The following is a 17,097-nucleotide window of genomic DNA, read 5'->3' as shown; positions in this document are numbered from 1 at the left end:
ATAGGATTATGGGGGGTGCGGGGGAAAACAACACTTGTTTGCTGAAGGGGCAGTATCTAGTTCAGCTCATTTGTAATGGGAGTCAGGGGTGTGTGTGTGTGTGTGTGTGTGTGTGTGTGTGTGTGTGTGTGTGTGTGTGTGTGTGTGTGTGTGTGTGTGTGTGTGTGTGTGTGTGTGTGTGTGTGTGTGTGTGTGTGTGTGTGTGTGTGTGTGTGTGTGTGTGTGTGTGTGTGCAAATGCAAATGTAAAACCCACGTGCCCCAAAGAAGGTAGCGAGGGTGCAGCCTGTAACCAAAAGACATCCATAACCATCGATAAAGGCCCTATTTTAGGAACCATCATTGCTAGCATAGCATAGCTGCTTTAAGTCCAGGGTAACCTAGCTTACGCTATTCATTTGTGTGCAAAAAAAACTCCATTAGGATGCTCATGCTAATTGATACAACGCAACGTAGCACAGACTACTCACATTGAATAGTCGACTCAGTTGCCCTTTCCTTGTCAGGGGTGAGGGAGTTGTCCCCCCAGTCCCTCTTCCAGTTCATTTACCCTCATTGGCAACAGAAACCCTGAAGAGAGTGGACTATTTGACTATTTTTACATTGGGCTCATCTTTTTTTCGATGGGCAGCTTGGAGCCATTTTCAAAGGGCTGTTTGACAAACAGCAGCAGTGGACTGTGGGATCTAATACCAAGTCGTGGAGGCCAGGAACATGGAGCCAATGAGAAGACACAGCTGTGAGATACTCCATCAAAGGACTACTGTATAGTGTTACTGTTGATGCTCAACCAGTCCAATATCAAAATATGCCAATTCCTCGGTTTCTCAGTATCACGCACGCATACTGGCATGAAAATACACACATACGGGTCTACCTCTAGATCGGCTACACCATCTGTGTTTGTGACACAACGAACCAGGCCTCAAATTAGCTTAATCTCACCATGGAGATCAGGATATGGGTTAGTCTCAGGCTAACGCTAATTGTGGTTCGCTACGCAGCTGCGTATACCCAATTCTGGGAGAATAGCCAAGACTGACTGGGACTCTAAGCACAGAAGACAATGAAAGAATGTCACATTTAGCTGAATATGAATGTTTGACTTTTTGACTAAAGCGAGTAAGGCTGAATACCACGGATCAAAATGTGGAGTCAGCGTTCTCAAAGAAGTATGTGGAAATACAGCAGCAGGGATATAGCTAAGTTGTTTTGAAAAGGAAAATAATGTTGCCACAAATGTTCACTCAGGAGAATAAAGTTCAAATGCAGCAGTTGTACTGACTCACTCTTGGTCTTTTAGAGGAAGAAACTGCCTAGCAACAATCAATTTTAGTTGTATTTCTCAAAATCATTGCTCTGAATCTAGATAAATTGGTCAAAGTCAAATAGCCTAACTGGTTGAATACAAGGCAAGAATAATTTATGTTTCAAGAATGTTGACCAAATGTTCAAAGAACATTGACCTTTGACCTCTTCTCACTACCTTACTTATTTGTCCTGTTACAATGTATTCAATTCAATGCATTGGAACAAAAATGCAACCTATAGCATCGACACCAAATCCACCACTACACCACGCAATTAAAATCCCCATTTGGGTATTGTTGTAACACACAAGTGGACCTTCTTGCTCAATCTTCCATCCTTTTTGGGAGAGAGGTGTGTGTGTGTGGGTGCTCGTGCATGTGTGTGGGTTTGAAGGGGGTGCAGTAGAGATGAACTCTGTAGAAATGAACTCCCGCAGATGTTTGAGCTCATTCAAGTCAGAGAGAGAGAGAGAGAGTGGGTGGTGCCTACACATGCCGAGACCTCAGTCAGCCGAGTCACACAACAAAGACAGGAGAGGAAGAAAAGAGGAAGAAGGAAAAACAGACCCCCCCACTTCTCTCGCTCTCTCTATTGGTGCTGTCGACATCAGACTAGGGAAGGAGGGAGGGAAGGGAGAAGAGGGCAGCGAGTGCAGATTGCATCATAAGAGGGCTCGTCTCTTTCATTTGGAGGTTGCCGGCCCCCAGCCATGTAAACAGGAAACAAAAAAAGGGCTGATGATGAATCTGAGAGGGAGGGAAAAAAAGGCGAGTGCCTTTCATCATCTCAGAACTTGGGAGGGAGGGATAGAGGGAAGTGAGGAGGAGGGAGGAGGAGGGAGAGACAAAGTAGGTGCGGTTCAGAATGTTTCCAATATCTTCCGTTTCCGAACATGCCCAGAAAACATTGCCTCGGGGCCCCCTTACCAAGTATCCCTGTCCTCCGTAACATGCAACAAAGACTTCAAAGCCTCTGAACATGATATCTACTTTACGAGCTCTGTGTATTTTTAACACGATACTTCTGTATATTTATTATATACTGCATACATAATGTATCAGAAAGGAGTTTCACCCACCACACAAGTCCTGTGCTTTTTCTGCAACACCTCAAGGCTATGAAATAAGAGATTTGAGATATGAGATAGTAATGAATGTGTTTTGATTTTCAATTTTCCTCAATAGGGGTTTGGTTACATGAGGAAGTAAAGTGCGGTTAACATAGCAACAAGCCCTTAGCTTTGCCTTTCCCCTCCTCAAGGTTGTCTGTAGCGCTCGCATGGGTCTGGAGGATGAAAGCCAGATGGGTTGCATGGCAAGACAGCACAAACAGATTTCCGACCAGGCTAGTTTACATATGGACGTGGACGCCAACACGACTGAACAATGCACTTGATGGCGCTGTAGAGACTACAGGGGTTGCTTAAATAAAATCAACATTTGTAGGAAAAATAATAATTTCGGGGCAACTTGTTTTTCCACCTCAGCTTCAGTTGTGAGAGTCTAGTGAAATCAGATATTGTGGAGGTTAACTGTTGTTCCGGAGGAAGTGAAATGCTGGTGGAAACGTCTGAATTCCAGAGTGCACTTTTCAGCCTGGAGCAACAGTGCCCCCTGGGGCTGGTGTACAGTACTACCGTCTGACCTGCAAGGGCCTCAAATGAGGTTTGTAAGCAGAAATAATGAAATGAATGATACGATGTTGCACCTGAAGAGGAGTATACTTTCGGAACAATGGCATGTTTGTATAAATGGTTGCATGTGTATCTGTGTGTGTGTATCTGTGTGTGTGCGCGTGTGTGTGTGTGTATCTGTGTGTGTGTGTGTGTGTGTGTGCGCGCGTGTGTGTGTGTGTGTGTGTGTGTGTGTGTGTGTGTGTGTGTGTGTGTGTGTGTGTGTGTGTGTGTGTGTGTGTGTGTGTGTGTGTGTGTGTGTGTGTGTGTGTGTGTGTGTGTGTGTGTGTGCGTGTGTGTGTGTGCGTGTGTGTGTGTGCGCGTGTGTGTGCGCGTCAGCCAAGGTTGTATTCATTCGGACACACAATGCAAAAATTATTAACACGAAAAACAAAAATGAGCATTTCTTATTGGAACAATCCAGAAGGTCCCTCCCTGCTTCAGTCAGTTTTCTTCTGACTGGCCCAGGTCTGCTATCAGATATTCTCCTCAAATGACAAGATTGGAATCCTACAAAGTGCACAGCTGTACAGTTTAGCACGCATAGGCATTCTCCACCCATATCATGAATTTATGGTGTCCATACTAAGACAGTCTCAGACTGACTCATGTACTGTTGAGACTGAGACTGACCTTATATGGACACTGTATTCGTGCAAAGAAAATATGAGTGAAGGATGTTGGTAAATGCGATTTTATGTAATTATTAACCCATAATTCCTTGTACTCCTGTATTTAACTCTTGTGTTGTCCATGTTTTGTTTTAATTGCGTTGCTGTGTTTTTGCCCCTTGGCTAGGCCGTTATTGTAAATCAGAACTGGTTCTAGGTTTACTGGCCTGTTTAAGGAATGAAAATGCATAGATTAACCCTAAAAAAATCCAATGTGACATACTGTAACATTACATAACATTTTATTAGGAGGGGGAAAAAATCTGCTTAATTTTCATGGTTTCTAGAGGTTAAAGTATAAATATTTTACCAGGTAAGATGCTAATTATGTTATATATTGACCAGCCTTGGACTAATCCTTCACTGCCACGACAGTCGTCACGGTTACCATGATTTCAGGAGTACCTTGCATAAGATCTGGCTAATTGCACTATTTGCATTTGAGGCACGACATTATCAGTCGAAGATCTCCTTAAAGGAACACGAGGACCATCTATGTGAGGTGTATCTTCATTTACAGTGCCTTCGGAAAGTATTCATACCCCTTGAATTATTCCACATTTTGTTGTATTACAGCCTGAATTCTAAATGTATTAAATTTGTTGTTTTTTTCCTCTCACCCATCTACACACAATAAATACCCCCAAAATGACAAATTGAAAACATGTTTTTACAAGTTTTTTTGCTGATTTATTGAGAACGAAATACAGAAATATCTAATTTACATAAGTATTCACACCCCTGAGTCAATTAATCTATGCATTTTCATTCCTTAAACAGGCCAGTAAACCTAGAACCAGTTCTGATTTACAATAACGGCCTAGCCAAGGGGCAAAAACACAGCAACGCAATTAAAACAAAACATGGACAACACAAGAGTTAAATACAGGAGTACAAGGAATTATGGGTTAAGTCAAAACTGCAATTCGGCCGTGTAGATTTGGCCTTGTGTTTTAGGTTATTGTCCTGCTGAAAGATGAATTAATCTCCCAGTGTCTGGTGGTATGCAGACTGAACCAAGTTTTCCTCTTGTATTTTGCCTGTGCTTAGCTCCATTATGTTTATTTTTTTAACCTGAAAAACTCCCCAGCCTTTAACGATTACAAGCATACCCATAACATGTTGCAGTCACCACCACGCTTGAAAATATGGAGAGTGGTACTCATTAATGTGTTGTATTGGATTTGCCCAAAACATAACACTTTGTATTCAGGCCATTTTTTTTGCAGTATTACTTTAGTGCCTTGTTGCAAACAGGATGCATGTTTTGGAATACATATACAGTATATATTTTTTATATATTTTTTATTTTATTTAACCAGGTAGGCTAGTTGAGAACAAGTTCTCATTTGCAACTGCGACCTGGCCGAGATAAAGCAAAGCAGTTCGACACATACAACAACACAGAGTTACACATGGAATAAACAAACATACAGTCAATAATACAGTAGAAAAATCTATATACAGCATGTGTAAATGAGGTAGGATAAGAGAGGTAAAGGCAATAAATAGGCCATGGTGGCGAAGTAATTACAACATAGCAATTAAACACTGGGATGGTAGAATGTGCAGAAGATGAATGTGCAAGTAGAGATACTGGGGTGCAAAGGAGCAAGATAAATAAATACAGTATGGGGATGAGGTAGATTGGATGGGCTATTTACAGTTGAGCTATGTACAGGTGCAGTGATCTGTGAGCTGCTCTGACAGCTGGTACTTAAAGCTAGGGAGGGAGGTCTCCAGCTTTAGTGATTTTTGCAGTTCGTTCCAGCAGCAGAGAACTGGAAGGAAAGGCGGCCAAAGGAAGAATTGGCTTTGGCGGTGACCAGTGAGATATACCTGCTGGAGAGCATGCTACCGGTGGGTGCTGCTATGGTGACCAGTGAGATATACCTGCTGGAGAGCATGCTACCGGTGGGTGCTGCTATGGTGACCAGTGAGCTGAGATAAGGCGGGGCAGAGACTTGTAGACGACCTGGAGCCAGTGGGATATTCAATGTCTGCTTTTTTCGCCTATTTTTTTTTTTACCCATCTACCAATAGGTGCCCTTCTTTGAAAGGCATTAGAAAACCTCCCTGGTCTTTCTGGTTGAATCCGTTTTATATTCACTGCTCAAATGAGGGACCTTACAGATTGTATGTGTGGGGTACAGAGATCATTCAAAAGTGAGTCCATGCAACTTATTATGTGACTTGTTAAGCAGATTCTTACTCCTGAACGTATTTAGGCTTGCCATGACGAATGGGTTGAATATTTATTGACCCAAGACATTTCAGCTTTTAATACATTTTTGTAAACATTTAGAAAAACATAATTCTATTTTGACATGAAGGGATATTTTCTGTAGGCCAGTGACCCCCCAACAATCTCTATTTAATCCATTTTAAATTCAAACTGTAACACAACAGAATGTGGGAAAAGTCCAGCGGTGTGAGGACTTTCTGAAGGCTCTTCCCTCTCCTCTGACACACACATTCATATACTGTGTGTACACACACACACCCCACTTTAACATAGAGTTTACAACCCAGGGGACACACCTGTCACTTCTTTGGTTACAGTACACATCTTTTCATTACTTATCTTTCTTATGTTGATCTTTTGGGATCCACAATTTGTCATTTTTTATTGAACCTTTATTTAACTAGGCAAGTCAGTTAAGAACAAATTCTTATTTACAATGACGGCCTAGGAACAGTGGGTTAACTGCATTGTTCAGGGGCAGAACGACAGATTTTTACATTGTCAGCTCAGGGATTCAATCTAGCAACCTTTCGGATACTGGCCCAACGCTCTAACCACTAGACTACCTGCCGCCGCGAAATAATAGCAAACAACTGAACAAAACCTCAAGGGATAATATGCTGACAGTGAGTGGCAGTGTAATGTGTGTGTGTGTGTGTGTGTGTGTGTGTGTGTGTGTGTGTGTGTGTGTGTGTGTGTGTGTGTGTGTGTGTGTGTGTGTGTGTGTGTGTGTGTGTGTGTGTGTGTGTGTGTGTGTGTGTGTGTGTGTGTGTGTGTGTGTGTGTGTGTGTGTTGAGATGTGCAGAATTTCTGTTATGAGTATTTGAAATATGTATTTGTTTTGTATTACACTGAGCTGAACTACACTTTGTATTTTGTTACAAGATACTTTTGAGAGCTGTGATTTGTATTTTCAAAATAGAAAATACTTTTCTAAACCATTTTTTTTTATAGCGGTTCACATTTTGTGGCCCCCTTCCACCCTGCATTGGAATCAGAAGTCTGATGGCACTATGGTGTGAAAAGAGTGTGTGCTAAATTAACTAAACATAAATGTACACTGATTGTACAAAACAACTTTGCCCAAAGAACAGCCTCAGTTTGTCAGAGCATGGACTCTACAAGGTGTCGAAAGAGTTCCACAGGGATACTGGCCCATGTTGACTCCAATGCTTCCCACAGTTGTGTCAAGTTGGCTGGATGTCCTTTGGATGCTGGACCATTCTTGATACACACTGGAAACTGTTGAGTGTTAAAAACCCAGCGGTGTTGCAGTTCTTGACACAAACTGGTGTATCTGGGAACAACTACCATACGTCGTTCAAAGGTACTTACATCTTTTGGCTTGTCCATTCACCCTCAGAATGGCACACATACACAATCCATGTCTCAATTGTCTCAAGGCGTACAAATCCTTTAACCCGTCTCCTCCCCTTCATCTACACTGATTGAAGTGGGTTTAACAAATGACATCAGTAAGGGATCATAGCCTTCACCAGTATTCACCTGGTCAGTCTATATCATGGAAAGAGCAGGTGTCCATAATGTTTTGTACACTCTGCTCTGCCCCTGAAACAAGGCCAATAATAATACCTAGTGTGCACTGCAGTTCATTTTGGTATGTTTATTTTGATACATTGATCTAGTATTTTGTCATTTTTGCCCATCCCTGTGTGTGTGTGTGTGTGTGTGTGTGTGTGTGTGTGTGTGTGTGTGTGTGTGTGTGTGTGTGTGTGTGTGTGTGTGTGTGTGTGTGTGTGTGTGTGTGTGTGTGTGTGTGTGTGTGTGTGTGTGTGTGTGTGTGTGTGATGCCTCGCTTTACCGTATTGCTATTCACCAAACATTTAGCCATCCGTCGATGAACCATTTATGGACATATAACGTCTTGTTTAACCTGAGCTCTTATTACATTTCCATGTATTCCTTTTACGGCTCTCTGGGAATATATGGGCTGTGTCCCAAAACGGCACCCACACACAAGTAATAGTGCACTATATAGGGAATAGGGTGTGGTTTGGCACACAGGGACAGTTATGAAATATTTATCATGCTCTGAGAAAGATTCACACACAAAAATAGAACGAAAAAATGTAGATCTCCCTCTCTCACTGCCCTTGTCACTTTCCCTTGCCACATTGCTCTCACTCCTTTTTCTCTCCCTCATTCACGATATCTACTTTCCTTTCTCTCTTTCTCTCTCCTCCCATCTCCCGTTTCTCTATCTCTCCCCTTTCTCATTCTCTCCCTCTTTCCTGAAGCCACAGCCACCTCTGATGGGGCCAATAGCATTCTGGGAGAAGTGATGTCACAGCTAGCTGTCTTTGAAAGAGAGAGAGGTTGAAAAATGTATCACTCCAGAACACACCTCCACGTAAGCTTCCAGGCCTTCAGGGTCGTCATCCTTTTTTAAAAGATAGCCGCCCACACACTGGGGATCATTAGGAGTCAAGGGTCAGGTGGTCAGGTTGAGACCACATGGCAGTGTCTGTGGTTGATATGGAAGTCACATATGGATAAAGAGTTTAGTAAAGAATAGCCAAACTGATGCATTTGCATGCAGTGTCTGATGTTTTGGATATAAGAGATAGGTATGGTTAAGAGTAGCTGGATATCTCCAATGAGTTTGGAGAAGAAGACACAAGACAAACTGATACATTACTATGGTATGTTGTGTTTGTTTACTCAGATAATAAGACATGTTACAAGTATATAATGAAATATTCTGGATTATCGACTCTACAGTATGTAGCTATATGGGACAGACAATGCTTATAGCACAATATACTGTATAGTTTGCTTCCCAAATGGCACCCTATTATCTTTATAGTGCACTACTATTGACCAGAGCTGGTCTAGAGTTGTGCACTATACAGGGGATAGGGTGCCATTTGGGACACACCTATAGCCCAACTGACCTGACCTGTATGATGTCATTGTGCAGTAGTAATTCATCGCTTCCTGGCCAGAGGGCAGATTTGCTTGGTTATGTTGTCATCCTTCTGATCGATCATACTTGGGACTGAAAACCAGAGCCAGCAAGGAGTCTAGACTCCAGACTGACGTCGCTCTGGATAAGAGCGTCTGCTAAATGACTTAAATGTAAATGTAATAATGTATCACTTGAATGCAGCAGAGTCTAGAGTTTCATCTCAAATGGCACCCATTTCCTGATAGAGTGCAATACTTTTGACTAGGGCTCTGGCCAAACGTAGTGCACTGTGTAAGGAACAGAGTACCATTTGGGATGCAGACTAGCAGTCTACTCAGTAGACTGTTTGTGGGAATGTCTGGACTAAAATGGATGTCTACATAGCTTGCCTTTGGCAGGAGCTACAACGTAATATTATAGAGAGACACTTATGATGAATGCATTCACTTTAGGACACCCCCCGTGCGTACATTTATGGATAGACCCACAATCTCACGTACACACAATGTATAAATGTCAACAACTACAGGTTAGGAATTCCACCGTGTACCACTGAGAATGACAACCTGCACCTGTTGACATTCAAGTAGAGCAAATCTTCTGATGCAAAAAAAAAAACGAAGCGCTTCCAGAAAACATTCTCAAACAAAAAGAAATCATTCCACCGTGTTCAGTTCAAATGTTCACTGTTAGAAAAAGAGGAACATTAATAGTCCTAATAAGTTAATTTAGCGTCATTTAATCTGAATTAGTCTCGGCAAACAAATGTATTAACTAATATATATTTTTCTGGGGTTTGGACAGGTAATTTACACTTCTAGAAAAAGGGTCATAAATATTAACCTCACATTGATTTTGGAACTTTTACTTGGTGTTTTAGTAGTAGTGTTCATACTTCATCATTGCCATATGACCCTGTAGTCACTGAGTCAGTCTGCATTAGGCCCCTTTTCCCACTTTGACTATAACAACCACGAAAACTCAATTACGATGATGCATATTCTATTTGGTCTTTGGCTTGATTACATTCATGAAGTGAAGTCAAGGCATTTCATGTTCCTGCCAAAAAGTGGTCCCTTAAGATCATACCTTGATGACACGTCAGGTTTTCCTGAAGCCAGATTATGATCGTAACAGTGTAGTAATTATTGAATCACTTTGAGACCTTGTGAAACACTTTTTCGTGCATGTCATTACGGCTAATTAAACTAGTATATTAATTAGCTTTGATTATATTGTGTTTGCGATTTATTAAAAAGTGCCAGGAGAACTGTACATGAGTGATGCTTATTTTTTATTTATTATAAAATGACATATACAAAGAAATGTTCCTGGAGTCCTCTCCCCCATGACCACAAATAACTGAAAAAATGGAACAGATTTCACTAGAGCATTCAGTATATGAATCTGGGTATAACCATATTTTTTACACCTACTGTTTCAATGCTATTTAGATCAGTGGTCAGACAGAAAGGAAGACAGGGAAAACAGTGACTGTTTTGCCACCCCCTATAATCTATAGATGTATGATCTTAATATGAGCCAGTTTGCTACAGCAGGAAGATAATCCCGCAGCAACAGAAAATGTGAATTATTATGTGGATTATAATTAATGGACATTTTTTGTAGGGGTTGATGAATTGTTTATTTTTCAGCAGATCATGTCTGAAATGTTCAAGTGGAAATAACAAACTAATACACTACAAGTTTGCATTTCCTGCTGTGCAGGAACATTCTGAGCAACAAAAGAGTGATCAAATGAAGATCCTACATATGTAAGTCACATGACACATCACAAATAGAGTTTTCACAACAACAGCCTAAAGAGGGGGAGGCAAAGCCCTGATCACAAAGTTAGCAAAGTGTTTGGATGACTTTTCCGACCTTGAGAAGCAACCCTTTTCCCTCCTCCAGATGCTGCTTCGCCTACTTTCTCCCCACACAGCAGGCTCCCTTTGGCCTGCTGAAGGGTTGCTATTACTGCTATGGCAGCTTGCTAATTACACTGTGTGTGTGTGTGTGTGTGTGTGTGTGTGTGTGTGTGTGTGTGTGTGTGTGTGTGTGTGTGTGTGTGTGTGTGTGTGTGTGTGTGTGTGTGTGTGTGTGTGTGTGTGTGTGTGTGTACACCTCCTGGGCTACCGAGCATTTTAGGACAATTAAACACACACACACCAGCAGGATGCCTGTCACCTGTCACAGTTCTCTCCATGACCTGTCTGCTGTGCTAGGTCATAACCAGACAGCAGTATAAAGAGTCTGAAGGACATGGGGTAACTGAGCACAATATTCTGAAATCCTACCATGTTTCTAGAAGACTAGAATGTTGTACTGACATATAGCCCTCTAACAACTCAATGGTAAGGACAGAGAGTAGGACAGTCAGACTTGGTGCGTGTACGTGCATATGGGCGCTCGTGCAGGTGGCAATGTATGTAACGATCCTTTGACTGCTCTTAGCGAAGCACACTGCTTTTTATATGATGACCAATATAACCGGGAACACTTACATTAAAACATTTGCCAAAACAAAGGGTCTGGCAAATCCGACAAATGAGACTTTGTAAAGTTTTAGTGTGGAACATTAAAGCTCTTCAGTTGAACAACAGGCCCCATTAACTTTCAGTATTGGCGCTCCAAAAGGTATGTTTGCTTGCTGATTGCGGTGGCACATTAAGCCGGGATCTTTATGCCATTAAACAAATAGGTCTGAATGTCTCCCTCGCCCCCTCCTGTAAAGCGGAAAAGGATGTACTCGCTTCCCCAGTCACCGGTAAAAAGGCAGGAATTGGAAAAAGGGGGTTTGTGATGAACAGTGTGTGCGTGAGTGTGTTCTTTGTCCCCTAATGAATCAATGTAATTTGGTAATGCACAAAAACACCACTTGAATCAAAAATGACAACTATAATATAGTGTGGTCCTGATTGCAGAGAATCAAGTGGTCCTCTCACTTTCTCTCTCGATGGCCCCCTCCCACTCTCCTTCTCTACATCCGTCCACCAGGGTTCTCTCATTCGCTCTCTCAAACATCCGTCCACCAGGGTTCTCTCATTCGCTCTCAGACATCCGTCCACCAGGGTTCTCTCATTCGCTCTCTCAAACATCCGTCCACCAGGGTTCTCTCATTCGCTCTCTCAAACATCCGTCCACCAGGGTTCTCTCATTCGCTCTCTCAAACATCCGTCCACCAGGGTTCTCTCATTCGCTCTCTCAAACATCCGTCCACCAGGGTTCTCTCATTCGCTCTCTCAAACATCCGTCCACCAGGGTTCTCTCATTCGCTCTCTCAAACATCCGTCCACCAGGGTTCTCTCTCTCTCTCCCTCTCAAATTTCTTACCCCTTTTACTCTCTCTTCGACCTCCTTCTCAACACGCATTGGAGGAGAAGGTCAGAGGGAACGAACCTTGGATCCTCTCCTCCAATGCGTTTTGAGAGGAAGGCCAAGAGAGAGGACACGAGGAAAGACAATTGTACCTCTTCTGTCTCTCCAATTACTGTATTTGTTGAATGCTCCTCTGAGTTCTTTCGGATTATATTCCACAGAGCTTTTTGTCTCAATTTTTTTTTACCACCGTCAACAGTTGGTAGCATCCATGGCTAAATGTCACAACGAGATGTTTTAATGTTGCAAAGAAAAGCCATTCAATACAGTCATGGGCATGACTAAGGGAAATTAAAATGTCCTGCTCCTCGGTCAGAATGAGATGGTCGATATCGTTGGGACGTAATACACTTGGTTAGTCGCATTACGCTTAATGGACAATAAAACTTTATGCTGCCTATCCAATGTCCTGGACTTCGACAATGCAGCACTGGGAGGAGGAGTGTTCTCTACAAAGTCTTCAAAGATGAAAGCAATAATGTAATGTAGTCTGATTCACGTGTGAAATCCAATATGGCTGTACATTTAGAAAAATAAGAAACCATTCTTTCTGCATTTTGGGACTAAATATCAGGTGCACTGCAGTGCTGACTGATATTGAACTTCTTTAACCGTCACAGCAGCTCAACATATTATATGGATCTTGGGCTCCCCCTTGTGGTCAGTGATATAGTCACTTAAATGTCTCCATGCAGAAAGAAGCACATCCGTTTCTGTATTGTAGGGCAGCCCTTGAAGTGACTCTTTTTATCAACTGTATGCAAGAATTTCCTCTGTGTCATCATAGGAATTCAGCATTCTCTGTGTTGATGTCTCCGACCCCCATTGTCCAGAAGTTACATCATGTAGGTCTGATATCGGATCGGAGGTTAACTTTAGAGTAATACTATTGGTCAACAACTCCGATTTTTGGATCCAAACAACTCAGATGCTTAGAAAAGGGTCTTAGATTCATTGCTCTCTCTCTTTTTTGTTCCTGATCTGCTGTGGTGAGATACTATTTCTTTCTCTGGACACCCAATGGACTTTTGGGGCATAGTTTTTCAGGCTGATTTCTTGCTCTCTCTCTGACCATGTTTAGGATAATGCCATGTAATACTTTGTAACTTAAGCTTTGTGCCTTGTACGTGACTCCATTCACATACAATGCTTGAAATCAATATTCACTAATATCTAGAAAGTAATACAAATGTACCTAAAATACGCAGCTGGGGGGGGGAACACCTTTATTCTACAAGGAAAATTAACTTGTTCATGTCACTATGACCCCTCGAGGACCATTTTGGAAATGTGTTTCAAGTGATTAGGCCTATACCCTGGTATCAAATTGATGTATTATTTAACCCAAAATAAAACGCAACTCAATCCTCTTAGATCTGGAGTGACTTAGAAATAGGGGCTAGCGGTTGATTTGGAATTCAGAAAGTGAGTCACATCTCTGGGTTAACCCAGCTCCCTGCCCTGTCAAGGAACATGTCCAGTCAAGTTGCAACAATTAGGCTGAGATTACACAGGCAGCCCAACTGATCTTTTCCCACAAATTGGTATTTTGACCAATCATTAGTTATTTTGCCAATAGGACAAAATATCAGAATTTGGATGCCTAAGTAAATGCAGCCTTAGGCACTGCATACAGACTTGTGCATAATCTGGGATTCCTCATTTTATTCCACATGATAAAGATTGACCATTTTAATATCCTATGCATTCTACACATCTCAATAGGACCTCAATCATATTAAAATCACATTGATTTTGAAACTTTGTGCTTCAGTAGTATTGCTCATACTTCATTGCCATATGGCCCCATTGTCACTGAGTCAGTCTACATTGGGCAACTTTCATCCTATTTGTAGCCCCAAGACTAAAAGCACAACAATTAAATTAGGATGATGCATGGTCTAATTGCTCTTTGGCTTGATTACATCCAGGAAGTGACATCAAGGCATTTCAGGTTCCTGACAAAGTGGTCCCCTAAGATCAATAGGACCTCAGTAAGTCAGTGAAGGTGCTACAGGGTCCATGCCACAATGAACATGAACACCAAGTCTTCCTGTTTGAAATACATCAGTCCAGTCAAATGCTAGGTTAAGATAATCTACCAAAATTGTTTTCTAGAAGTTGGAATGGTTATTTTACCAGTACGTTATGCAGCCTATTAAACACAAGAACTTCAGCCTTAAAAGATCCCAAGTCAAACCATACAGATTTAAGATAGTGAAACAAGACAATTTCAGGAGGCTTGTTCCTAGTTGGGAAGTTCCCCTTTGAATGCAGTCCTGACACTTCAATCTTCAGACCTTGGTTAAAATAATGTGTCTGACCTGAGCCCTAGGACCATGCCCCAGGACTACCTGACATGACTCCTTGCTGTCCCCAGTCCACCTGGCCATGCTGCTGCTCCAGTTTCAACTGTTCTGCCTTATTATTCGACCATGCTGGTCATTTATGAACATCTTGGCCATGTTCTGTTATAATCTCCACCCGGCACAGCCAGAAGAGGACTGGCCACCCCACAGCCTGGTTCCTCTAGGTTTCTTCCTAGGTTTCGGCCTTTCTAGGGAGTTTTTCCTAGCCACCGTGCTTCTACACCTGCATTGCTTGCTGTTTGGGGTTTTAGGCTGGGTTTCTGTACAGCACTTTGAGATATCAGCTGATGTACGAAGGGCTATATAAATAAATTTGATTTGATTTGATTTTGATTGGCAGGTAGAATAGCCCCCAAACCCTCGATTGGTTCATTAAGCAAAGCAAGTTTAGTCAAGCACAGATTTCAAATAGTACTATAGGGGTTCTGATCCCCATATGGCAAAAAGGGACCCATACTGGATTAAATATGAATAGTTCTGCGTTAACACTGGCAACACAATTCTGATCTTTCGACCAATCAGATATGTACAAGTACCTTGAGGTAGTATAGGGGTCGATTTGTGCAATCTGACAACAGGTCCTTCCTTTAACTGATGCCTCAGAGTTCCTATTGAAGGCAATGTCCAAGTTAACACATTTCAGAGAAATTAAAAATGAGCATTTGAGTGGCAATATTTATTGTTGCGGAAATAGCTGCGCAACGTGGTTTGCTGAAGTGCTAAATTTTAGTTTGTGACCAAATAGAGAATTCAATGTACCATCTAACCCGCTGTGAACTCACTTTTAATAACCAAACATTTAACTTCAGCTGTTTGAAGGTGGCTTATAAACAAAACAGTTGGAAAAAAAACAATAGCACACAGAACAGATCTACCGCTTATTAGACATGCCTTGAACGAGAATGACAAACCTACAACTATTTCTTTGCAAATTTGATTGATAGCCCAAAAAGTTACACATTTCCGCTTAAATTAATCTGGCCAAAGTCATGTAAATCAGAGCATGATCCTCAATAAAGTTAGAAACATTTATTACCTTAAAAACAATACCAAAACATTTCCAGAGTAATATTAAATATCCTTATATATAAATTGCATTTCATATCTATACACGAAGTTCAGTTATTGGGCCTGCCAAAAGCTGAGGCCTCACATTATCCAATCCTGCAATTTAGATCTCAAACATTCCCAGCAATTGGCACTGACTCTTCATGGATTTCAACAATTACCAAACATTTCTTGAGAAGCGTATGTCATGTAGAGAAATCCATCGTCATCTTTGTGGTCCTTGTAGACTTGCGCCATGGTAAGAGACATGCTGGCCAGGCCGCTATTATTGATGAGCAGGTAGAACGCTTGACTCTGCATCAGAGACATACGATTTCTGAAACGAGAACGTGCAGCAAGTATTGACAAGTCTAATCAAATGTAGAAATTCTCATGCACAAACGCAAGTCATTATGAGTCATTTAAGAAAAGTGACAGTCGCGCGGCACTCGTGGCTGATTCAGATCAGGTGATTACCAAGTTTGAAATTACGCACGAATTCTCCCAACCAAAAACATGATGATTTAGGTCAATTTCAGTCATGATAATCCACGCTTAACAAGTTAAACATTCACAGCAAAACACATCAAGAGACACACCTTATAATGGTAACAAACTGAGTCATGGAAAGTTCTTGTGGGACCAGGAATTTCGTTTTATCAAGAGGCGGCAAGTACTTCTCCCGTTGATACCGTTCAATTATAACCTGTGTATGGTTGGAAAGGTCACTTTTAGAAGGTGCAAATTCAATGGAACTTCAGGTTAGAGTAACGTTTTAGAAATAAGCGAATTTACCGGGATTTTAGTTGGAAACTTCGTTCGGATCCCCACGACCTCCTGTTGTCTCGTGGCTGTTTGGGATGGAAAACGTGGTTGAGATTATAAAGCACCGCATAGCCTAACAAATGCAAATCATTACATACAATTAATCACCAAAGCTTTTTCTCTGCTTGAAGGATTTGGGGTGCTGTGGTTTCTCAACTGGCGGCATCATGTGGGCAAGTGACTCCTCTCTTCAATTCCTGCTGTCTGATCGAGGCTATAAGATTTGACCACGCTGATCAGCTAACAGAAATTAAATAGTAGGGTTGCAGTGACGTATCACATGATTACCATGGGGTTGTGTCAGCACGCATCACATGGCTAATAAATTGACCGTTCATTAATGAGTCGGGAAGTGTGTAAAACCAATCCAAATGCTTAAGATCTAATGAAATACCTGAATGTAATGTTTCATTGTAATATATGTTTAAAAAAAACAATACATTTTGAATTACTAAACATTATATAGAGGTAATTTGGTAATTAAAATATCTTACACACAAATTATACATAGAGGCCTTATAATATTCTCACACTAAAGTACGCCCTATCATGTGTAGGCAACATTTAGTTTCATGTATTTTATTGGATTTCAAAGGGCATGAGCTTCAGTCAGGGGTCGTGGGTGATAGGCATGTGTGTGTGTGCTAT

At 41.6% G+C, this 17,097-nt stretch overlaps 1 protein-coding gene across 1 annotated transcript; it reads right to left on the bottom strand.

The window, feature by feature from the left end:
- Positions 1 to 15,591: 15,591 nt before the first annotated feature.
- LOC118389575 (microtubule-associated proteins 1A/1B light chain 3C-like) lies at positions 15,592 to 16,723 on the bottom strand. Its single transcript, XM_035779465.2, has 4 exons — positions 16,558 to 16,723; positions 16,420 to 16,475; positions 16,224 to 16,330; positions 15,592 to 15,961 (listed from the first exon to the last, which is right to left on the bottom strand). Exons 1-4 carry the CDS (start codon positions 16,616 to 16,618, stop codon positions 15,796 to 15,798), a joined length of 390 nt encoding a protein of 129 aa, XP_035635358.1. The 5' UTR covers positions 16,619 to 16,723; the 3' UTR covers positions 15,592 to 15,795.
- Positions 16,724 to 17,097: the final 374 nt, after the last annotated feature.

This window comes from Oncorhynchus keta, chromosome 10, assembly GCF_023373465.1.
Source record: "Oncorhynchus keta strain PuntledgeMale-10-30-2019 chromosome 10, Oket_V2, whole genome shotgun sequence".
Lineage (NCBI taxonomy): Eukaryota > Metazoa > Chordata > Actinopteri > Salmoniformes > Salmonidae > Oncorhynchus > Oncorhynchus keta.
The sequence above is the reverse complement of the archived record's forward strand: the minus strand, read 5'-3'. Positions and strand labels throughout refer to the sequence as shown.